General features: G+C 41.5%; 1 protein-coding gene across 7 annotated transcripts in view; it reads right to left on the bottom strand.

Moving 5' to 3' along the window:
• Nucleotides 1-24996, bottom strand: part of LOC125250290 (NACHT, LRR and PYD domains-containing protein 12-like) — a 224965-nt gene that overhangs the window by 69110 nt on the left and 130859 nt on the right. Inside the window, exons 14-16 of one of the 7 annotated variants that reach the window (XM_048162791.1) lie at nt 12052-12222; nt 705-878; nt 135-308 (exon numbers count right to left, since the gene is read on the bottom strand). The exons of the other annotated variants lie outside the window; for them this stretch is intronic. Of the exons in view, the coding sequence (XP_048018748.1) occupies nt 135-308; nt 705-878; nt 12052-12222 (519 nt within the window). The remainder of the gene's footprint in view (nt 1-134; nt 309-704; nt 879-12051; nt 12223-24996) is intronic. 7 annotated transcript variants of the gene reach the window in all.

Here is a 24996-nt window from a genome sequence, read left to right on the forward strand (position 1 = left end):
CTAGGGTGAAAATGTTGCACAAATATAATATGAAGTGAGACTCATTGTGAAATATTGAGTATAAAGTGTTTTAGTTTAAACTGTTAAAGTGATTTTAAGCATTTTGATTCTTGTGTGTGAAGAATATTACTGACCTCAATCTCTCCAGTTTACAGTGTGAATCCTTCAGTATGTCACATAAGTGTTTCACTCCTGTGTTTCCTATTATATTCCAGCTCAGGTCCAGCTCTCTCAGGTGTGACGGGTTTGATTTCAGAGCTGAAGTCAGGATGACACACTGTTTCTCTGTAATACTGCATTCACTCAGACTGAAGACAGAGAAATAACAATAGTTCACATCTATGATGATGATCTTATTGAAGAGCTTCAGCACAATTTAGTTTCCAATAGTCTGTTTTGAAACCCAGTTACACTAGTTCTGTGTGCTAGAAAATACTGTTTCTTCTCTTTCAATTTTAATTATTTATTTGATGTCTCTATTCTTTATTCTCTGTTGAAAAGGCAGATTTCTTCAAGTACACAATCAGTACATCATCTCAAATGCTGAAAATTAATTAATAAATTAATTAATTAAAAAACTAATGTTAAAATGTGACCAATAGGGAAGTATGCACTGCTATAAAGAATGAAACATAAGCCCTGCTGTCTTAAAATAAATAAACTTCAGTTTCACTGTAGCTGCTGTACAGTATAATGATACTAACTCTAGTTTCTCCAGCTTGAATTGTAGGTTCATCACTAGATCACTGAGGTTTTTCACTCCAGAGTCTCCTAGTTCATTCCCAGTGAGGTCCAGCTCTCTCAGGTGTGATGGGTTTGATTTCAGAGCTGAAGTCAGAGCAGAACAACCTTCATCTGTCATATCACATCGGCTTATCCTACATTAGCAGAGAGAGAGAGCAGAACATAAGACAGAAGAAAAACGTCTCAGGTTACGTATATAACCATGGTTCCCTGAGAGGGAACTTGCGCTGTGTCAAGCGCTTTGGGAACACCTCTGCGTGATTGCGTCGTGAAGCACATGTGAAATCAGTCCAATGGTGTGATGGAACGTCATAGGCAGGTGACGTCATGACCAGGAAACTATAAAGCATACCTGAACCAAACAGAGTTAGCTTCTGAAAGTCGAAGTAAGTCAGTCTAAGGCATGCTGGGAGTATGGCAACGTGACGCAGCGTCTCGTTCCCTCTCAGGGAACCATGGTTCCCATTCAGTCGGTCACGTTCGACGTACGTCGGACAGACCGACGAATAGGAATCTCGCTAGAGAGGCCAATCTACTTCGAGTGTAACTAAAACGAGCCAATGCACATTGGCATGCAATCATATGCATCAGCTGCTCGCCTCGCAGCGCGGGTATATAATGAGCAGCAGGTGCGTTGCATCTTCAGCTTTTCGCTTCGGAGCCGAACGGTGTTTGTTCCTGTTCTCTGCAAGCGAGTGTCTGCTAGAAGACGAGTCAAGCTTTTTGGTTGAACTTCTCTTTTTTTCCGAGTGCGGGCGGACAGCACAGCAGCGGGGTTGAAGTCCTCTCTTTTTCTGTTTTTGTTTCGTTTGCCGTTTTTGAGCAAATAGCTGTTTTGACAGCGTCAGAAGGCTGTTCTCACGGCCGGTACGGTGCGCTTTTGAGCGCTGAAAAGCCGTTTTTACGGCTGGTAAGAGTGAGCGCCTTCAAAGAGAGAGAGAGAGCACACGACAGGCTGCACACAATCCCTGTCTGTGTTGCGGCGGCCGTTCCCCTGCGTGCTTCAGCACTTTAAAAGAGTAAAGTCCCTGAAAGAGCTTACACAAGTAGATTCGCGTCTTTTTAAAGATGACATCCTACTTGTGTTTCTGGATGCGGTCGTTCCTGTCCTCACTGACGGCCACGATCACTGTTTCACATGTCTGGGCGCGTGTTGGAACGATGTTCGTGGGTGTTTCATGTTTTCATATGAGAACATGATCACGTCGACACGCCGGTCGTGACTCTTCTTTCTCCGGGAAGCTTGAGTCCCCTCTGTTGTTGGCCAGCTGCCGCTTGTGTGTAAAAGCACAGCCGCGGGTCTGCCCGACACTCTGGGAGACCGTGGAGATCAACGAGAGCAAACCTCTCGCTCCTCTGCGTGTCGTGTGCCGTCGAGCTGCCGGGCTGCAGCGCGGGTTGTCACGGCAACCCAGCGCTCGCTCGGCGCTCTAGATGCGCGGTTCCCTTGCATAATCTCCATTGTAGCGCCCTCTCTGGTGCACCAGAAGAGGTCTACTTTGCTGATATGGCTTGGGTGACATGAGGTTGAGGGGTTCCTTCGGGAACCAACCCCCTAGGGCCCCTCCCTCTCTAGCGCATTGCAAGCTGTGCAGTTTCTGGATTGGATTGCTGGTCCTTCTCATAGGGGAACCTAGTATTTCATTCAGAGCTCCAGCTAGGGACAGACGTCGATTGCAGCATCGGAGAGAGTGCTGTTATGCTCTGGAAATGAGGGTGACGCTGCCCACTGTAATGGTGTGTGCTTATGCTGACTCAGATTCGGAGTATACAGCCATGCTTTCCTGGGTCTTCCAGATGTGCATGGAAAACTTGGCAGTATGGGGGTATGTTGGTGCCATAAATATGGAATGCCAAAAGTGCCAAGTTTTTCCTCTCTCACTACCCTCTTGGATGGGGTGGCTGTACTCAGACCACACCCACCCTGCATGTGAGGCCAAGGCACTCTTTTTGCATGAGGGTAGTTCTGTGCTGGGGTTGAGCTGCGCTTGTTGACTAACCGTGATCAAAGTCACGGCGCAGGCCCTCAGCCAGACGATGTCCACCTCAGTGGTCCAGAAGTGCCCCCTGGCTTACCTTGTGAGGTGCGAGAGGTTGTCAAGCTAAATGCTTTCTCAATGCTCCCATCTTACGAGGTGGCCTTTTCGGTGACACTGTCGAGGACTGAGCCCAGCGGTTCTCCTCAGTTAGTAGCGGATCAGGGAGCTTCCCATGACAAACCATTGAGTTCCTCTTGGGCCGCCCCTCAGTCTGCTCGTCGCCAAGGGTGTCGTCCCCTGCAAGAAACTCTGGCCCAGCAGGCTCTGCTGTGTCCATTGCGGGGAGATGACGCCTCCCGTCTCTGCAGCTGTTTAAGTAGTTGGTGAGAATCACCCCTGAGACGGGCGACCCAGAGATGGGTGGGGCTGCTCTTCCACCCCTGGAGGAGGGCCGGGTGGTAAATCCTTTTATTGGGTTTGTTTCTGTTCCGCCACTGACCCAAGAGGCAGCGGTACCCAAAATTAAAAGAGCAGTTCCTCCATTTCCAGGTCTGAAGAGGGTTGGAGAGCAGTGGGAGGAGAAAAACCTCACCACTCTCATCCCCCTCTTCTGTCGCCAGCGGACAGCAGCGAGCAGCGGGCAGCCAAAGCCTTGACTGCTCCCTCTGTCCATCCGTGGAACCAGGTAAGTGTTGCCTAGCACACTGTGACGCCGCTTCGGGCCGCCTCACAAAGAGAGCCCCCCGAGCCGCGTCCCTGTGTTCCACCTCGCTGCCCCGCTGCGGGTACGCCGGTGGTCCCTTTGGTCCCGCTTGTACGGTCTCTGCGAGCCTGGTTAGCGCTCCCCAGTCCGTCTCGCTGGCTCCTTCGGACCATCAGGCTCGGCTATGCGATTCAGTTCGCCCGGCTCCCCCCCAAGTTCAGGGACGTCCTCTTCACTACAGTGAAAGATGTCGTTGCCCCTGTCTTGCATGCGGAGATCGCAGTCCTACTGGCGGAGGACGCGATAGAGCCGGTCCCTCCAGCCGATTTGAGGTCGGGGTTCTACAGCCCCTACTTCATTGTACCCAAGAAAAGTGGCGGGTTACGACCGATCTTGGACCTGCGAGTTTTGAATCGGAGCCTCCACAAGCTACCGTTCAAAATGCTCACGCAGAAACGCATTTTCGAGTGCATCCGTCCCCGAGATTGGTTTGCAGCGATCGACCTGAAGGACGCGTACTTCCACGTTTCGATTCTTCCGCGACACAGGCCATTCCTGAGATTCGCGTTCGAAGGTCGAGCATATCAGTACAGAGTCCTACCCTTCGGGCTGGCCCTGTCTCCCCGCGTCTTCACGAAAGTCGTGGAGGGAGCCCTTGTTCCCATGAGAGAACAGGGTGTTCGCATTCTCAACTATCTAGACGACTGGCTCATTCTAGCACAGTCTCGGGATCGGTTGTGCGAACACAGGGACTTGGTGCTCAGTCACCTCAGCCAGTTGGGTCTTCAGGTCAACTGGGAAAAGAGCGAACTCTCCCCTGTGCAGTGGATCTCTTTTCTCGGTATGGAGCTGGATTCGGTCGAACAGTTAGCACGCCTCACAGAGGAACGTGCTCAGTCGGTGTTGAACTGCCTGAATACGTTCAATGGCAGGACAGCGGTCCCACTGAAATTCTTTCAGAGGCTCCTGGGGCATATGGCGGCCGCGGCGGCAGTAACCCCGCTCGGTCTGCTTCATATGAGACTGCTTCAACACTGGCTTCACGGCCGAGTCCCGAGATGGGCGTGGCAACGTGGCACGTTCCGGGTGCCAATCACTCAGGAGTGCCGCCAAGCCTTCAGTCCGTGGTCGGACCCTTTGTTTCTCCGGGCAGGAGTGCCCCTAGAACAAGTGTCCCGGCATGCTGTGGTATTCACAGTTGCTTCTGCCACCGGCTGGGGTGCCACGTACAACGGGCATGCAGTATCAGGGGTTTGGACGGGACCCCATCTGCATTGGCACATCAATTGCCTCGAGTTGCTAGCAGTACGTTTTGCTCTGAGCCGCCTCAAAGGGCCGCTACGGGGCAAGCATGTACTGGTCCATACGGACAACACTGCGACCGTTGCGTACATCAACCGTCAAGGTGGTCTACGCTCCCGTCACATGTTGCAACTCGCCCGCCATCTCCTCCTCTGGAGTCAGAAGCATCTGAGGTCGCTTCGTGCCATTCTTGTCCCTGGTGTGCTCAGCCATGTGGCCGACGAGCTATCACGAGCTGAGCTGCCTGGAGAGTGGTGACTCCACCCCCAGGTGGTCCAGCTGATCTGGAGAGAGTTTGGAGAGGCTCAGGTAGACCTGTTTGCCTCACCGGAAACCTCCCTCTGCCAGTTGTTTTACCCCCTGTCCGAGGGAACACTCGGGACAGACGCACTGGCACTCAGCTGGCCCTGGGGCCTTCGCAAATATGCGTTTCCCCCAGTGAGCCTACTTGCACAGACCCTGTGCAAAGTCAGGGAGGACAAGGAGCAGGTCCTCTTAGTTGCGCCCTATTGGCCCAACCAGACCTGGTTCCTAGAACTTTCACTCCTTGCGACAGCCCTCCCTGGCCCATTCCTCTGAGGAAGGACCTTCTTCTCAGAGATGGGGCACTCTTTGGCACCCGCGTCCAGACCTCTGGAAACTCCATGTCTGGTCCCTGGACGGGACGCGGAGGTTCTAGGTGACTTACCCCCTGAGGTACTTAACACCATCACTTCGGCACGTGCACTGTCTACGAGACGTGCTTACGCCTCGAAGTGGAACCTGTTCGTCGAGTGGTGCTCTTCTCGCCGAGAAGACCCCCGAAGATGCTCGATCGGAGTCGTGCTTTCCTTCTTGCAGCAAGGGTTGGAGCGTAGGCTGTCCCCCTCCACCCTCAAAGTCCATACTGCTGCTATCTCCGCTTACCACGACCACATAGATGGCAAATCTGTTGGTCAGCACGACCTGGTCATCAGGTTCCTTAGGGGGGCGAGACGGTTAAATCCTCCTCGTCCCCCCTCCATACCCTCTTGGGACCTCGCTCTGGTGCTGAGAGCACTTCAGATTGCTCCCTTTGAGCCTTTGCTGTCAGCAGACTTAAAGATTCTGTCTATGAAGACTTTGCTGCTGGTGGCATTGGCCTCCATCAAGAGGGTAGGGGACCTGCAGTCATTTTCGGTCGACGAATCGTGCCTTGAGTTCGGGCCGGGTGACAGCCACGTGGTACTGAGACCCCTGCCTGGCTATGTGCCCAAGGTTCCTACCACTCCCTTCAGGGATCAGGTGGTGAGCCTGCAAGCGCTGCCCTCGGAGGAGGCAGACCCAGCCCTGGCTTTGCTCTGTCCAGTTCGCGCCTTGCGACTGTACATAGACAGAACTCGAAGCTTCAGGACCTCAGACCAGCTCTTTGTCTGTTACGGAGGCCAGCAGAAGGGAAAGGCTGTCTCCAAGCAGAGGATGGCCCACTGGATAGTGGATGCCATCGCCCTGGCTTACCAAGCTCAGGGCGTGCCCTGCCCGCTCAGGTTGTATGCTCACTCTACGAGAGGTGTCGCATCCTCCTGGGCGCTGGCTCGTGGCGCCTCGCTGACAGACATTTGTAGAGCTGCGGGCTGGGCGACACCTAACACGTTCGCTAGATACTATAGCCTTCGTGTCGAGCCGGTCTCCTCCCGTGTTCTCGCCACAGGTCAGAGGCACAGAGAGGCCCCGGCTTAGTGTCGGCTTGCTGCGCTACATGCGCTTCTTTTCTCCAGAGAGTCCCTACAAGGCAGACCCTGTCGAGTCCTCCGATATCCCTTCGGCAGCCGACGTGGCGGAGCGTCTGGCGCCAGGCCTATACTCCGTTGTATCCTTGAGAACCGGGTTTAGGCTGGGTTCCATATGTGTGACCCTACGGGGATCCCATATGGTTGGTTCCACGGTTGCTCCTAAACGAAGCCCGTGTCTTTCCCTCTGGGAGAACCTACCCTTCATCGGGTTGGAGTCACCCCAGCTCTTCCATATGTAGCACAGCCCTACAGGGTTAGTCCATATGTACTTCTCCACATAACTCCTTCGGGGAAGGATGTGGCTTCCGCAGCGTTCCTTTCCCAGCGAAAGGGTACGCTTCCCAGCGTTATCCAATAGTCTCACTGAATGGGTTTTGGGGAACAGCAGTGATCGACTCTCTCTGTGTTAGCCCTGTCCCACCATCCTCAGGCAAGGGGGTTCAGGTGGCTTACAACAGAGCGCTGGAAGGGGGCAGCTCCTGTGGCGCTTTGGTAGGGATTCCTATTCGTCGGTCTGTCCGACGTACGTCGAACGTGACCGACTGAATGGGAACGTCTCGGTTACAAAGGTAACCCTCGTTCCCTGAAGGAGGGAACGGAGACGTACGTCCCGTCGCCACAGTAGCTGTACCCCGCTGATGCTGCCGCCTATCCGGTTCGGCTCCTCAGCGAAAACCTGAAGATGCAACGCACCTGCTGCTCATTATATACCCGCGCTGCGAGGCGAGCAGCTGATGCATATGATTGCATGCCAATGTGCATTGGCTCGTTTTAGTTACACTCGAAGTAGATTGGCCTCTCTAGCGAGATTCCTATTCGTCGGTCTGTCCGACGTACGTCTCCGTTCCCTCCTTCAGGGAACGAGGGTTACCTTTGTAACCGAGACGTTACATACGTAACCTGAGATGTTCCCTTTCAAGGGAACTTGTGCTGCGTCAAGCACTTTGGGAACGGAATACCCATGCCGCCAAAAAAACAAGTGCCTGTCTGTGTGAAACTGGAAGCGCACACTAAGACACAAGCACTCATGACCCAGGGGTCGAGGTCACATCTAGGTTATAAAACCTAACAAAAGTATGAGGCGAGGACCACTCCGCAGCATCACAGACTTCCTGGAGGGACACTCCAGATAGTAAAGCCAAAGAGGCAGCCATACTCTGGATAGAGTGAGCATGGACCTTAAGAGGTGACGGTTGGCCGGCTGACTCATAAGCCAGTGAGATAGCCTCGACTATCCACTTGCTTAAGGTTTGCTTGGATGCAGGGTGCCCCTTACGTGGGGCCCTAAAACAGACGAACAACTGATCAGTCTTATGCCACAGGGCAGCTCTGTGGGTGTAAGCATCCAAAGCCCTGACTGGGCAGAGCAGATTAAGTTTCTCCTTGTCTGGATCTTGGAACGGAGGAGGACAGAAGGCCTGCAGAATAATGGGGCCCACCACATTAGTGGGGACTTTGGGAACGTATCCCTACCAAGGGAAGAAGAAAGCTTTAACCATGCCCGGTGCAAAGGCCAGGTAAGAAGGAGAGACCGAAAGGGCTTGGAAGTTTCCAATGCTTTTAAGAGACGAGATAGTGAGGAGGAAAAGAGTTTTAAGAGTGAGGAACTTTACATGAACCTCTTCAATGGGATTTGGCCATAGTGCTGCACCCTCTGAAGGAACGTGGTAAGCCACAATGGCCGCCACGCAAACCTTCAGTTTAGGCGGGGATAAACCTGAAGAGAACTTTTCTTACAGAAACTCCAGAACTGTACAAACTGGGCAGTTTTCAGGATCAAATGTACGCTTTCTACACCAAGAAGAGAAGACCTTCCACTTCAGGGAATAAAGCCTCCTTGTGGAGGCAGCTCTGGACTGGAGTATGGTCTCCACTACCTCAGTAGGGAGACCTGAATCTATGAGCTGTGCCCCCTCAGAGGCCACGCCCACAGTTTACACAACTCCAAGCGGAATGTGAGAGTAAGTCCCTCCTGACCAGAATCTCGAGCCATCGAGGAGAGACATCAGGTCCAAGAACCAAACTCGGCCCGGCCAAAACGGGGCTACTAGTTTGGACCCTGTCCTGGTGCACTCTCTCCAAAACTCCCGGAAGCAGAGCAATCAGGGGAAAGGGGTACAGACGCAGCCTCGACCATGACTGTACCATAGCGTCCAACCCCAGGGGGGCTGGATGTATGAGGGAGAAATACAAAGGACAGTGAGTCATTTCTTGAGATGCAACCAGGTCCACTTCCGCTTTCCCAAAGTGCTCCCAAAGGAGCTCCACCACCTCAGGGTGAAGTCTCCACTCCCCAGGCCTCAGCCCCTGCCTCGACAGGATGTCTGTTTCCTGATTCAGATGCCCTGGAATGTATACTGCCCTGACTGACAGTAACTTTCCCTGGGCCCACAGGAGGATCTAGCGTGAATACAGACACCCCTGATGGTTTATAGACGAGACCACCGCTGTGTTGTCCGTGAGGACCAACACATGATGGCCCCTGAGATCTGGGAGGAAGTGTTTGAGTGCCAGGAACACAGCCATCATTTCCAACTGGTTTATGTGCCAGGAAAGATAATGACCCCTACACAGACCTTGAGCCGAGCAACCACTCACGATCGGCCCCCAGCCGGTGAGGGACGCATCCGTCATAAGAGTTACGCGACGACAAGGAGCTCCCAACACCGGCCCTTCGGAAAGAAACCAAGGTTTTTTCCACATGGTAAATTAAAAAATTAAAGTTCATTGAAAGAATGTTTTTTATATATATTGTTTGTTTTTTAGCAAAATCAGATAACTCCAATAGTTTTTTTTTTTTTGTCAGAAGCAGATAACTCCACATTTCATGTTTCAGAGTTAAACAAAACCCAAGTAATTGCTATGTAATTGCATTTAAAACACACTCAAACACACGTGCACACAAACTCGCACACACACTAACAGATCGCACAAACACACACACACACACCCATCCATCCACTCACTGTGCGCGCACAGACATGCTAACAGATCAGCACACACGTACACTCACACACACACACACACACACGCATCTACGCACGTGCGCGCACGCACATGCAAAAGGACAACCAAGGTTTCAGCATGGAAGTTGTGTATCGTGTACAAGGACTTACAGGAGTTGAAATTATATATCCTCGATCACTTTTAGTCAGTTTTGACAAAACTTCCCTCAGCTAGCACGTCTTTTTGAAGTGACTAGAAGCCTTGTCACCTGACCTGAATACTGTGCGCTGATTCACTAAAACGGACTTATTGGTTTCTGTACACAAACAACAAGGGCGCTTGTCAGTTTCTGCTGTAAAACATGAACTTGCGATGCCTGACAGTGGACAATACCAGCTTTTCTGACAAAACAGATTTAGGGTACAGAGCTTTCTATATGTGGAGAATAACGCACAGCAGTTAGATCTTTTTTTTTTAAAGTGCCGTTTATCGTTTTTTGCAAATGAACTCTTCAAATACACGATTGCGATGATGTATACATCTATTGCCTCAGAATTTGCGTCTGAATATCGCTCGCTCCGTGGGCGTGGCCAAATTAGAGGATAATGAGCTGACTCACAGACTTCTGACATGTCTCTTTTTCATACAGATTACATAAATAGAAATTATTAAATTTTCTGAGAACTATCAGATTGGACTTCGTTCAGAGGGAGACGACAGATCACGCATCATGTTAGTTTTCTTTATTTTGCAACAACGCACACCATTTTGTTTTTACTCTGAGTGTACACAAATAAAAGAATAAATTCTATAGTTTCAATTGATATATTACTTCTTTCTCTATGACCAAAAATGACGGAGTATTTTAAGTCCGTTTTGCTGCAATGTGAAAAAATCCTGCAAAACACGCCGGTGCGTTTCCAGACTCCGGAGGGTTAATGTCAATTCAATATTACTCTTAAAGGTGGAGTAAGTAGAATTTCAAAAACACTGTTTGGAAGTTAGTCAGGTGACACCAACAACAAACGTGTAACAGCATTAGGGGGCGTATGACAGTCGAGGAGAGAATGTGCAAGTGGGAGATTTGAAAAAAGAAATAAAAAAAAAAACAACAACTGCAGAATGAGAGATGGGACACAATACAAAACAGCTCAAAAGAGGATCACTGGAATGAAGGTTTATGACTGGGCAAGCACTTTATGACCCACGTATATATTAGAAAAGCTTTCCAGCGTTGGAGAGAGCAAAGTGGGAAGGCCTGAAAACAGCATTCCGCTTCACCTGTGAGTAACAAGTTTTGTTTGTCTGGAGCTGCTGTGCTGTTGGCGACTAACAATGAACACTTAATTTGTATTGACTCGTGTACTGTACGTTAATTTTTTTTACTTTATTAACCCTTTAAGACCTGAAGGCTTTTTTAGAGGATTTTTTTCTGAGCGACACACACAAAAGTAAAGACTCATAATTCCAAAACTCTAGTAAGGAGAGTCAAAAGGTAGGTATCATTTGATAGAAAACATTTTAAATTTTAAGAAAATATAAATTACATTACATTTGGACATTGTTTTGCTGAGAAACAGCTGATAAAAGACAAAAAATATATATAATTTTTTAAAAATAATTTTTCTTTTTTTGATTTGACATGGAATAACTCAGGAAGACAATAAGATCACAAAAAAATTATTTTTGGTGATGCTCTCCTATATGTGAGCTGCATCTGGTTCAAATTTCGTGGTGATAGCATTAAGAATAGTTTGAAAAATTGTTGTTAATTTTTTCCGCAGCCAGGTGGCGCCAACGGGCGGTAAACTCCGGTTTAGAGGTGCTTCTCAGCAATCGTTAGGAGTTTTTCAAAATGGTTAGATGCATTAAAAAGATGAGATTCTAAGCTTTAAAATTATATCTATTATGTGTTATTCCACGTTGGAAAACGAACATGGATGGGTCCGGGAACATTGGATACACACTGCATCCCGGAGAGATGAGAGACATGTTTTTAGCCAAGTATGTTAAATCATTCCGTGAGTAATATCTTGTGATCAACGCAATATATTATATTGATTTTGGATTCATTTTAATCTTGAGAATCTGCTTTAAATATTGATGTAATTCAATTTAAATATTGAATTTTTTATGATCTATGCATTTTTCATGAAGTTATGAGCACGTGAAATATACATACTTGTATTCAGTTAGCGGCTGTGCTATTTTTGTTGTAAACGCATATTACTCAGACTCATTAGAGGGTGAAAACAACGCAACAGAAGCATATTGGAGGCTTGATCTGAAAGTTTAAAGTCTCTGGTTTTGTATGCAAAAATAATTTTTGTGCTAGCTATATGGATTCAATTTTTATTGGCTTTTAAAGAGAGACACGCAAATGGGAGCACCGACGCTCCATCCGGTCTTAAGGGGTTAACTTTATTTTTCGTGAAGCATTTTGTTGCGTATCAGCTGTAATAAACCCGTTATTTTTAATGAAAACACAACAACAATAAAACAAAGACAAACTCACTTACATTAAACAAAGAAATGCAACTTTTTTTCCTCGTGCTTTTGCCTCTGATATCGTCTTGTCAGTAATCGCACCTCACTTTCATCATGTGACTCCTGTGGCTCAACTTACCTCAGTATCTTCAATTTACACTTCAAATCCTTCAGTCCAGTGCAGAGCAACTTCACTCCTGAATCATGCAGATTATTATTGTTCATGTTCAGCTCTTTCAGATTGGTATCTGATCCAAGAACTGCAGCCAGAGCTGAACAGCTTTTGTCTGTTAAGTTACAATCATTTAACCTACAAGAGAAATAAATCACATCACAGAATTAGATGTAACACAAACAATACATTTTTCTTCTGTATATAGAAATATTAAAGCTGCTTTCTTTAACTTTTTTTGTTAAATTTACAATAAATTTACAAAAAATATATAATGAGCGAGTACAGCATGAATCCATTTTCCAAACTGTGTTTTGTCCTATCCCCAATCACTACTGTACACCTGTAATAAGTGTTTATATTCGGACTATTTCAGACTGGTTTGTGTCGTACCACCACAGAGTAGCACAGTACTTGCGTGACTCGTCATAAGACATGAAGGCAGTTCTCCTCTGGCCAACAACGAACAGTGCATGATTAGGATTCAGGCAGCATTACAGGTCATAAGTCAGATTGGGATCGGAACAGTCAAAATGAGAAGTAGCTCCAACTACAATGTTCTTCCATTATTTTTTATATTTTTTTTACATAAACAGCATATATAGAGTGAATGTAAACATTACTCTTCAAAAACTAGTATTTGTACAATTAGTATTTTTTATTTAGTGACAATTTTCCAAGATAAAATTAAGCATGTTTGAAAAAAAAAATATATATATATATTTGTGTTAAGATTTACTAGCTTTTTATAGCTTTATAGCCAAATCTGGTTTCTCCAAGATTTTTCTCTATTTCTGTCACCTGATGGAGTTTGGGTTCTTGCCACTGTTGTCTTTGGCTTGCTTAGTTTGGGACACTTAATATTCAACAATATTATTGACTTGACTTGACTGCACTATCACTATTAAATGAGACAATTCATCCTTTTATAGCAATTTAAAGAACATTCACTATAATTAAAAAAATGCCTCCATTCACATCTTCTTACTATGAAATTTTTAATGATTTAAGTAAAACTAACATTGCTTACATCTAAGAACCTAAGAAAGTGTATTAATTATTAATATTTCAAGATTAACATTTATTGTATTAAAGCAATTTAGGTTTTCTTGATTATTCAGTGGTCAACCAGTGGCTGATGCCAGGTGGACAATGGGTGAAATATTAATTTAAAGATAGTAAAAACACATCAATAACAATTGCTGAAATGAAATTAACATTTATTTTACTTAATATTTACTAAATTAAAATATATCATTTAATTTGAATTTGATAAAAGAAAGTAATTTGTAGAAAAAAAACATCTTAAAATGTGTAAATCAAATATGATCCAACAGGCTTTTAATAAATGTTTATTTGTAAATCTCTCAATCATCTACATATTGCAGTACACACACAATTAAAACTACAGAGCGACTCATAAAACTAAGCATTTAAAATATCACACTGGGAGATACAGAGTACCAACTGATAATATACAGTATATGTACATTATTTAGCATATTATATAAAATCTCATTGTTTTTCAACCTTTTTTTAACCTTTCAAAATTTCATCTTACTTTTTGGCAATTAAATATCTGCACCAATTTACAATTTTTTTTTTTTTTCAGTTTAAGCCTCTGAATAAAATGTATGTAGCCTATGTTCCCTTCCTCAAGTATGAGTGTGAGCCAATATATAATTCTATGTGAGTCATAAAAGTCTGTTGTTTCATTTGATGCAAAACAAATATGCAAACATTTTTAAATGTTCTTTTATATTTTGCCTAAAGGTCTCCATTAAAATTTAGTTTAGATTTTTCAGACTATTATTTCATATGTCACGCTTTATAGGGTTAAGTTCATGTTTATGATGGGAAATAACTATAGAATAATGTAGATAAATGCATTTTTCAGATGAGAGCAAAACAAAACAAAACATATTGATTAAATGACTTACAGAGCTCTTCTGGAGGTTTTGATGACTGCCGATAATCTAATGAGACACTCGTCTGATTTCTTGAATTTCTGAAGCTCAAACTCCTCCAGCTCTTCCTCTGATGTCAACAACGCAAAGACCAAAGCAGACCACTGGGCAGGTGAAAGGTCACCAGATGAGAGACTTCCTTTGCTAAAGTGGGTCTGAATCTCCTTCACCAGAGTTTGGTCGTTCAGTTCATTCAAACAGTAGAACAGATTGATGGATCTCTCTGCAGACAGATTATCTTCTAATTTCTGCTTGATGTACTGAACTATTTCCTTGTTGTTCTGGTCATTGCCATCTTGCTGTGTCAACAGACCCCGTAAGAGTCGTCGATTGGACTGGACTAACAGACCGAGGAGGAAGCGAAGGAAAAGGTCCAGGTGTCCATTGTCACTCTTGAGCGCCTCGTCCACTGCAGTCTTGAGAAAATCAATCATGGTTTCATTATTGTTTCCCTGTTCTGTAGACTCATGAACAAACACACTTTTCTTGTTGATGTCTAGAAACAGATGTGCATAAATGGCTGCAATAAACTCTTGAATGCTCAAGTGAACAAAGCAGTACATGGTACCAAGAATGATCCCTGTTTCCTCCTTAAAGATCTGGGTACACATGCCTGAGTACACTGATGCCTTATAGATGTCAATACCACAGGCTTCAAGGTCTGTGTCATAGAAGATCACGTTGTTTCTTTGCAGCTGATGAAATGCCAGTTTTCCAAGTGAAAGGATGGCGTCTTTATCCCAGGAAAAATCTGCTGCATATTCTCCATCATATTTTCGGTGGCTCTGCTGGATCTGAAAGCAGAGAAAGTGTGTGTACATTTGTGTCAGAGTCTTGGGAGTGTCTTCAGCATTTGATTCCTGTGGTGTTTTAGAGATCTCATCAGCCTGATTGTTTTTCACATCATTATTTCTTTTCTCCTTCAGAACGTTCTGGAGAACAGTGGCTGAAATCCAGCAGAAGACTGGGATGTGGCACATGATAAAGAGACTCTTTGATTTTTTAACATGATCAATGATTGTGTTGGCCTGATTCTGATCCGTGAATCTTTTTTTGAAGTACTCTTCCTTTTGTGTGTCACTGAATCCTCGTATCTCTGTCAGCTGGTCGATACAGTCAGGAGGAATCTTACTGGCAGCTGCTGGTCTGGTGGTGATCCAGATGAATGCAGAAGGAAGCAGATTTCCCTTCATGAGGTTCGTTAGGAGAACATCCAGAGAGGCTGGTGACGATACATCACTCCACGTCTCATTACAATCAAACTTCAGAGGAAGGCGACATTCGTCTAATCCATCAAGGATGAACAGGACTTTGAATTGATTCCTTCTTGTAAGGTCCAGTCCTTTAGTCTCTGGGAAAAAATAAGTTATAAGGTCCATCAAACTTAGTTTTTCTTTCTCCTTTAAGTTCATCTCTCTGAATGGAAGAGGAAATATGAAACTGATATCTTGATTTTCTTTTCCTTCAGCCCAGTCCAGAACAAACTTTTGCACAGAGACTGATTTTCCGATGCCAGCGACTCCTTTTGTCAGTACAGTTCGGATCTCCTCGTTTTGTTCAGGAGCTTCAAACAAATTTGTGCATTTAACCTGAATCTCTGGAGATTCATGACGCCTGGAAGCAACTTCAATCTGTCTGACCTCATGTTCAGTATTGACCTGTTCACTGCCACCCTGAGTGATATAGAGATCTGTGTAGATGTTATTTAGAAGTATGGAGTCACCATGCTTCGCCATTCCTTCAAACACACATTGATACTTCTTCTTTAGGCCACATTTTAGCTGATGAATGAAGACCAGATCAACTAAACATAGGAACAAAAATTTTAGTCTTAATTTATAGTTTTATAGATAGTCTACATTAATAAGTGTCAATCTGACAGATGGTCATGAGTCTCTGACCTTCTAGAGCATCAGCAGCTTCATCTTGCTTCATCTCTCTCAGGTAATGTAGTGTGAGATCAAGAGCTGCTGCTTTGATACTGCATCTATTCTCATTAAAGTCCTTCACAAAGTTTTCTGTGTTTTCATTTTGTAATATTTTCTTAAACTTTTCCAGCTCTTTCTTCAGAAATTTGATTATTTTGCTCTTAAGATCCTACAAACAAAAGTAAGAAAAAAAGACAGAATAACACAATTTAAACTAAACCGTACATCTACATTTGGTCAACGCTATTTATTCAATAATTATAACATCTGTAAAAAAAAAATCCAAGTTAAAAGACTAACACCGTCTCTACACCAGACGCGACTTTTCCTGTCGTGCTGCGCAGCAACAGCTAAAAGCTGTCTACACTGAACATGACAAACCAACTGTTGCAAAGTACTTGGACTACGTCAGAAATAGAACAGGAATCCCTTTACTGTCAGGAATTTGTTGCATCATGCCACATCCAGTGTAGACAATATCACTGATTATAATGGGTTCTATTATCTTTCGACATGTTGCGTCGCTCGTGTCCAGTGTAGACATGGTGTAACATGCTAATCAGCTGTTATTTTAACAAATAAAAGAAATGTGTGCTTAAAAGGAAAAATAAGTGACTAAGAGGAATTAAGTTAAATTTCTATTTTCAATAACATATTTGTTTGTTATACATATTAAACATTTGTGAAAATGTGTTTTCCTACCTGGAAGATCCACAGGAGATTGTCTTTAAAATTATTGTGGTTCCTTTGAGTCTGAATGTCTGAGTCTAATGTCTCATATTGAAGCCTGTAATCAAATAAATACAATAAGATACTGATTTTCCAGGCAAAATATTACAGAAAGAGAAATAAAACATTAGCTGTGAATACTCTGATAAATATTTGATCTAAAAATGTTTCATGATTAGTATTCACTGATACAACATTTTAACAGTCAATGTGTGACCAAAAATTAGAAACATGAAATACCTTTTATTAGATGATAGTGTTTTCTCACTGAAGTTTGGTTCTCCACCTTCTTTTGACCAATCACTCTTCAGAGACACAGAGCTGGACACATGTGATCCTGATCTTACACTAATGACACAAAGAACAGAGAGAAAAACACTTTAGTAAAGGAGGTTCAACTGTGTCTGAAACACATCTGTGTCTTTATCTAATCCTCCACAGAAATGCACACACTCACACAATTTACAGTTTTATAGTTAACAATCATTTTATTTTACTGGCTCACATTGGTTTAATTATTTCTTTAATGTACATAAATGAGATTACATATGTTAAAAATGTTTTATATATATATATATATATATATATATATATATATTTCATTAGCAGAAATTTTTCAGTTTTGTTAGCATACTTCAATTGCATTAAGTGTATAGTTGTTTCATAATGTCTGTTAATAATTTTATGATCTAAAAACCAAAGTCATGTTTTTGGATTAATTCAGTGTGGTTGCGTCTAGAAGGAAATTAACAAATTATTAAAGGGTTAGTTCACCCAAAAATGAAAATGTTGTCATTAATGACTCACCCTCATGTCGTTCCAAACCTGTAAGACCTTCGTTCATCTTCGGAACACAGTTTAAGATATTTAGATTTAGTCCGAGAGCTTTCTGTCCCTCCATTGAAAGTGTTTGTACAGTATACTGTCCATGTCCAGAAACGTAATAAAAACATCATCAAAGTAGTCCATGTGACATCAGTGGGTTAGTTAGAAGTTTTTGAAGCATCTAAAATACATTTGGAATCCAAAAATAACAAAAACTACGACTTTATTCAGCATTGTATTCTCTTCCGGGTCTGTTGTTCATCCAGGTTCACGACTCCGCAGTGACTCTGCTGACGTAAGATGCTGCTGACGTGTTATCTGGTGTGCCACAGTTTGGTTTACAGTCTGAGGGAGACGCACGCTGTATTCAAGCTATTCTACATTGTTTGTATTTTGGTATTGCAATATGTTTTCAAATGGTGCGTAAGTGTGCATGTCGTGGATGTCCTAATCGCCAAAAACAACATCGTAAAAGTGCATTACCAACGCCGACAGATGAAAGGATTCAATGGAATCAATTCAATGGAAAGGATTCCGGAAGAGAAGACAATGCTGAATAAAGTCGTAGTTTTGGTTATTTTTGGACCAAAATGTATTTTAGATGCTTCAAAATCTGAGGGTAAGTCATTAATGACATAATTTTCATTTTTGGGTGAACTAACCCTTTAACTGTGATATTGTCTATAGAGTCCTGTGGCAAACGGGTTTTTATATGTCAGAGTTAATTTAAGAAGTTCAAAATTGAGGTTTAAAGAAATTACAAAATAATAATAATAATAATAATAAAACAATGTTTAAAGTTTAGTTATTCACAGGAAAAAACAAACTCCAGTAGAGTTTAAAATGATGGTGTGAAACAGACGCAGTGTTACCTGTGTTTCTCTGAGAGACTCATCTTAGAGAGAGAGTCCTTTCCTCGCTCCTCTGATCAGCACTGGTTTGAGAAAACAATCAATCGTTCAGCAGGACCTGGAAATGACAAGATTTTACAGAGATGAAGAACATGAAAATAATGAAGAATGATGAGTTAGACACAACAGCAAAAACAATGAATAAAATAAAGTGAGTTACAAATATATTGTCATGTAAAATAACTGAATGATCTTAATAATTTCAGATTGTTTAATGAGTTTAACTTAGGCTACTTATTCAATTGAATAATAGCAGATTTTTGTTCTTTGCCAAAAATTAATTTTAAAAAAATGATTCAAAAATACTTTCGATTTCGCATCATCAAAAAAACAGTCTAAAACGGAGAAAATGGGAGAAAACCTAAAAAAAAAAACATATTCGTTTTCAATAACCCTTTCTTCATGTTTTAACATCCGTGGCCTTCAAAAGATTGTCATTTCTGGAAGATTATTCGTCTCTGTTCGGATTATCAATTGGTGTTATGGATCATAACTGGAAATCATAAAATGCGCGTGCACGCAGATGTTTACCTGGATTTCCGACAGATTCGTCACATGCGATATTTCACGGATCATAGATTACAAACGTATGTTTCACGAGTTGTATACATTGTTATGCATAATAAATTCCTTTGAATTCGCAGCGTCTGTTCCTGCGTATTTGATGTAGTTTTCAGGAAGTGTAGCCTGCTCGTGTCACGCTCACAAACCACACACACACACACACACACACACACACAGAAAAAACCTGGATAATCCACGACTGTTTTTTTTTTTTTTTTTTGGATGGTTGTTCATGAATCCCTTGTAGTTTGTCCTGAGGAGTTAAACTCCCCAACGTTCTTCAGAAAAATCCAACAGGTCCTGCAGATTCTCCAGCATCTTTTGCATATTTGAACCAACAAAGACCAACAATGATCCAAGACATATTACTGAATACTTCATGGATGCAGTAATTAAAGCTGGGGGTAAGGCTAGATTTAGAAAGAGAAAATGTTCATGTGGCTGAGAAGCAAAGATTTTTTACTTTTTCTGAGGGTCAACCAAAAAGTGACTTGTTACTTTTGTCCCAAGCTCTGGAAACCAGCGCATCGAGAGATTGTGGCTCACTCTGGGAAGTGAATGTGTCCAATTTTGTACAGACCTCATGAGAGAGGACAGGTAGGCCTACTTCACTTTTTTTTTTTTTGACAAATCCTTGGTCCAGGTCTCCTTCCTTAACAAAATCCAGATGAGTTTATCTCAAAATATTTAATTCATACCTAGTCCCCAATTTCTGTGGAGTTCTGTAGGCTTAATAATGCCTAAAATTATGTTGGGATACTCAGGGATGGGCAGTATTTCTGACACATGTATTTCAAATACAAAATAGTATTTTGTAATTTGTATTTGATAGGGTTGATGAAAATGGCTTTGTATTTTGTATCAACATACTTTAGTGTTTTGTATTTTTGTATTTTTTAAATAATGTAAAATACTTTGTAAAAAGTCTACATGATGACATCATAAAATTGTAGCCTCTGATTGGTTCCTACTCAGTAGTTTGCAGAGACTTGTTGTGATCAGATTCAGAACAGAAAATTAATCCATAAGGAAGAAGGTGGTCAGGGTAAGAAATGTGCAGGCTGCCAGCTTTCCATCAATCTTTAGCATGAATTGCTATAATTTTGAACAGTTCATGTTAAGTTTTGGTGTTCATTTTGGTAGCCTAGGCTAAATAGTTTACCAATTTACATAATGTTCTTGAACATATGTTATACTATTATACTGAGCAGCAGCCCCCTATATTTATGATTAACAATCAAATGATTAATTAGTGAGAAACTAGTTGCCATGAATACAGGTGCCATCAGTTGTCTTCTTATAAATGACTTGTCTGTCATTGAGTCACTGTTGCTGATGGAAAGTAGGCCCTTCATTACCAAACATCAAGTAACTAAATTAGGATACAATTATGTGTCATTTGCAAACATTAAACTGTTGGTTACTTTAAAACTAACCTTCATCTGGGGGATCACAGGGATTTGTGAATATTTGATCTGTTAAAGAATTAGTCCACTTTGAAATAAAATTTTCCTAAAAATTTACTCTAACCCTTTGAAGCTGCACTGAAACTGTAATTTTGACCTTCAACCGTTTGGAATCCATTGAAGTCCACTATAAGGAGAATAATCCTGGAATGTTTTCATCAAAAACCTTCATTTCTTTTTGACTGAAGAAAGAAAGACATGAACATCTTGGATGACATGGGGGTGAGTAAATTATCAGGAAAATTTCATTCAGAAGTGAACTAATCCTTTAAAGCCACAATATGTAAACGTTTGCCGCTAGAGGTCGCTCATTCAAAACAAAGGAGTAGCTTGATGACACCTTGATTTCGCGGAATAAATGGGAGGAAAAGGTCTTCACATATACAGCCGGTGGAAAAGAATTGGGATGGGACTCAGCCAGAAATCATGTTGATGGATGAGATTATGAACGATACTGTAATATGAAGCAGACCAGGGCCGAGTGTTGTGATAGCATTAACAAGGCCACTGGAGCGATTGCTAATGAGAGACAAGCACGACACACATCTCGAGAGCAGCGGGACCTTTATTATGCCACAGTCGCTGCTTCCGTTTCTTATGGTCATTTGTATTTGGGGTAAAGCAGCGCTGTTTTATCATGTTAGACATATTTGTTTGTTTAAAGTTGTAATAGTGCTACTCTGTGCATTCACTCGGTGACTACTATGAGACACTTGTTGCACACTACAGTAAGCTAGATCGATATTAGTCATGGTAAAACATGGTACTCACAGTAAATCAAGAAAACAAGATTCAAACAATAAGACTTGTGTTGAGCTATATAACAATTATTAGTTTTCTGTCGATGAATGAAACAGTTGCTCACCTGTCTAATAAAACTCATAATATACTAAGGTGTCTTTGATGTTTCCATGGTTTCTACAAAATAAAAGCGGAAATCGAGGGTAATGATGCCATTGATAGGCGACGCACAGACACGGTCTGTGTCCTGGTTAAAATTGCTTATTCCTCTAGAATTAAACATTCTTGGAAACAGTTGGGATAATGTAAGTACACAAGTCAACAAAATATATAACATTGTTCTAGTGGTTTTTGGATATTTTAATCCAAAAATCCTACATATTGTGCCTTTAACTGGTTGCATATATCAGATTTAAAGCATGAGTCAGTGTAATGGTGAAGGGATCGATCAAATAGGCCAATTGATGGAAGGTTTGCAAAGAAATTTCATGGTACCTTGTAAAAAATATTTTTAGTATTTTTAAAATACAAAAATACAGTAGTTTATTTTGATACATGATGTGGCTGCTGTATTTTGTAATTTATTTTGATACACTTAAAATGAAGGTATTTGGTATTTTATTTTAAAATACATTTTTGATGTATTTTTGCCCAACCCTGGGGATACTATATTCAAAATTATTTGGCTAGGCATTAAGTTACAAAAGTATTCTTATTCTTAAACATTTTATTATATTTATTTAACTTTAGCACAGACCTGGTGTTTACGGTCAATACTAACTACAGTTATTATAAATCGAAGTGGGTGAGAGTAAAAGTGAAATAACATGAAGTCCGTCCATCAGGTGAGCAAACATCACTAAATGTTGTCTATTGCGTCACTTCTCCAAGTGTCCACCAGATGTCACCTAAAGTCTAACATGGAATAGTAACTTGGTTCACCTAATATTCATTAACGTCCTCACTCAATTAGTGTATTTTTAATGTTATGTCATATTTATAATGTATTATGCATACCAAAATTGTAAAATATTTCTTCATTGCACATTTTCTGTGATTTGATTACCTGGTTCCATGATTCAAGCTCTTAGTGATTCTCCTGCTAAAACACAACAAAGTGAAAGACTGTTGCTCCATCTACTGGTTGTTAATTGTTGAGGGCTTTGTATAGTGAAGACTTATTTAACTGTAACATCAGAGTTTCTGCAAAAAACAAAAAATACCTTAAAGATTTAATTAAGGCCATAAAAAGGGCTTATATCAAAGAAACTCTTAAAGACATAAAGTCATTAAATGTATCATGCATTTTAAAAACTGAATATCTTCTTCAGTATTTTTTTTGTCCTGTATAAACATCTTTAAATCAAGATGCATTTACTCACAAATGTAAAATTGCATTTTGAGAAATTGAACAAAATTAAGTGAGTTTACTTAAAACAAGAACAAATATCTGTCAATGAGTTATAAAACTTCTATTTGAATTATGTTGATTTTTCTGAGCCCATAAGCAGATATTTGCTCCATTAACAGTGATTGTATTTTAATTCATTGTATTTTTAGGGCTTGCATTTTTTGCGGGCTGAAATTCAGTGTAAATTTATGCTTTAAATATTTCAACTGAAAATATTTCACAAACAATTTCATTATTCAAAATTCAATAAACTCTTTTCAGATTTCCAAAATATTCAGTCTGTTTAAAAATACCACCTATAATGTTTGACAGACAATTTTTGGTCCATTATCATATTATTTCACTTTACAAATTTGCTACCACAAATTATGTGGTTCAAATTCAGCAGAATATTTAACATTGCACAAAGGGGAACTGCAGGAATTCAGAGAACATCAGTTGTAACAATGAACATCAAACAATAGACTGTCAAAATGAAAACTATTTAATTGTTGAATTCAGCTGTAAAGGTCTCAGGACAGGCAAAATCAGGAGTTGATTTGTTTAAAATGAAATACTGTTAAATGCTGTGATTTATCAAACATATCGTTCTGTTTTAGTAGTCACATGTTTGTTTTCAAACTTTTAGCCTGATGCTCTTTGTAAATTATATCTGTATGTATTTCTACAAAAGTACTGTGAAAGCCCTTTTTGGCTATATAAACAATAGCTCTTATTTTCATTGTTAAAAGAAAAAAAATCCCTGAAGCCAATTCTCATGTAAGAGTGAATGCTCATTTAGCTAATTAAATGCTGACCCATCCAGGCACATCGTCCTGTAATAGAAAGACGTGATTATTTTCAGCCGTTACCACATCTCTGGAGTCACACTCTCTGAGCTAAATTTGATGAGCGCTGCCTTTATCTGTCTATACAGCTTAAGCTGAGCTACGGGAATTTAATTATCAGCATGCTTTCCTCAACAAAAATTACTCAATGACAAACGGTGTCAAAGAGAAACAAGTGTTTGCTTCTAATTAACATTCATAACAGACGACAGACACCTGAAAAAGCAGAATTAAATATCACATTAAATAAAACAATATAAAAATTAAATGTAAGAACCATATATCTCATATTAAATTTAATACTATATATACATAATATTAATTATACATCAACACTGACACGTTTTATTGCCTTTATGTTTTTTTGAGTACAAAATGTCTGATTTATTATATGAAACGAATCAAAAATGTCAGGGACCTCTGAGACATAAAGGAGGCTTGTCCACTTTTTAACCACAAGATGTCGTCAGTGTTGCACTGAAAATCTTACAGTGATGAACTATTTCATGATACAGCAGAGAGGAAACTTTTGACTGGTATTGTTCACTTCAGCTTGTCTGCAGTGATTATTTGTTACATATTATGCAAACATTGCAATAAATACACCTGAACTAATTAGTGAATCATTAACATCTGCGATAAATCAAGGCAGAAAAAACTAAGACTATGTACAAGAATGGACTTCAAAATTAAAGACATAATTAAAGACAAAAATCATGAACCATGTCAAAATGTCAGAAGATGTGTCAGTCAGTGGTTTCAGGGAACAGAAGTGAGAGAAGTTCACTGCTGCAGGGGTCTAAAGGATGCTCTCTGATCACTTGTAGATTTGCAAGCGTTTGATCCTCTAAATTATGCGACAATGATGTAACGCTCCATCTCTGAAGCTCAGCTCCGGGCTTCTTTTGCTCTTTGAGATCATGAAACTGCATACAGACTCCTCAAGGGGTTTCTGTTTGAACCGTGTGTGAAAATATCAGGAGGAAATTTATAGCTGCCCTGGAACAAATGTATTGGAGTGACAGCATCTCTGATCATCAAACCATTCTCCAAATTGGACATTCATGTGAGCTAAGTAATCTATTTAAAGAAAGTCATCATTTATTGCATCAGACAATCAAACTGACACGAGAAAGTTGCTGACGTGGACATATGGTTTCTCATTTACTGAAAGGGTTTTCTGTTCAGCAGTGGATTTTAACACTCCAAGACATCACACAATCTGCTTCGTTGAAACCCATAAGCATTTCAGAAACTGAGCAACCAGCATGTAGGAAGATGCTCAATAAACAGTCACTAAGTGTACTTACTGATCCTGATCATCACTATAAACCCTGATGTTCACTGAGAAGAACATTTAAATTTAGAAGGATGATGGGTTAGCACTGCTTTTACCTGGGGTTATTAAACCATTTACATATAGACATTGTTTTCAGTAACAAGTTTATTTTGTTGTTTGACATCTTGAAAAACATAAGCACCACATGTAAGGAAATTGCTTATGCAGCTGAAGGAAGACCACTATAGGAACCAACTACTGCAA

This window comes from Megalobrama amblycephala, linkage group LG17, assembly GCF_018812025.1.
Source record: "Megalobrama amblycephala isolate DHTTF-2021 linkage group LG17, ASM1881202v1, whole genome shotgun sequence".
Taxonomy (NCBI): Eukaryota; Metazoa; Chordata; class Actinopteri; order Cypriniformes; family Xenocyprididae; genus Megalobrama; species Megalobrama amblycephala.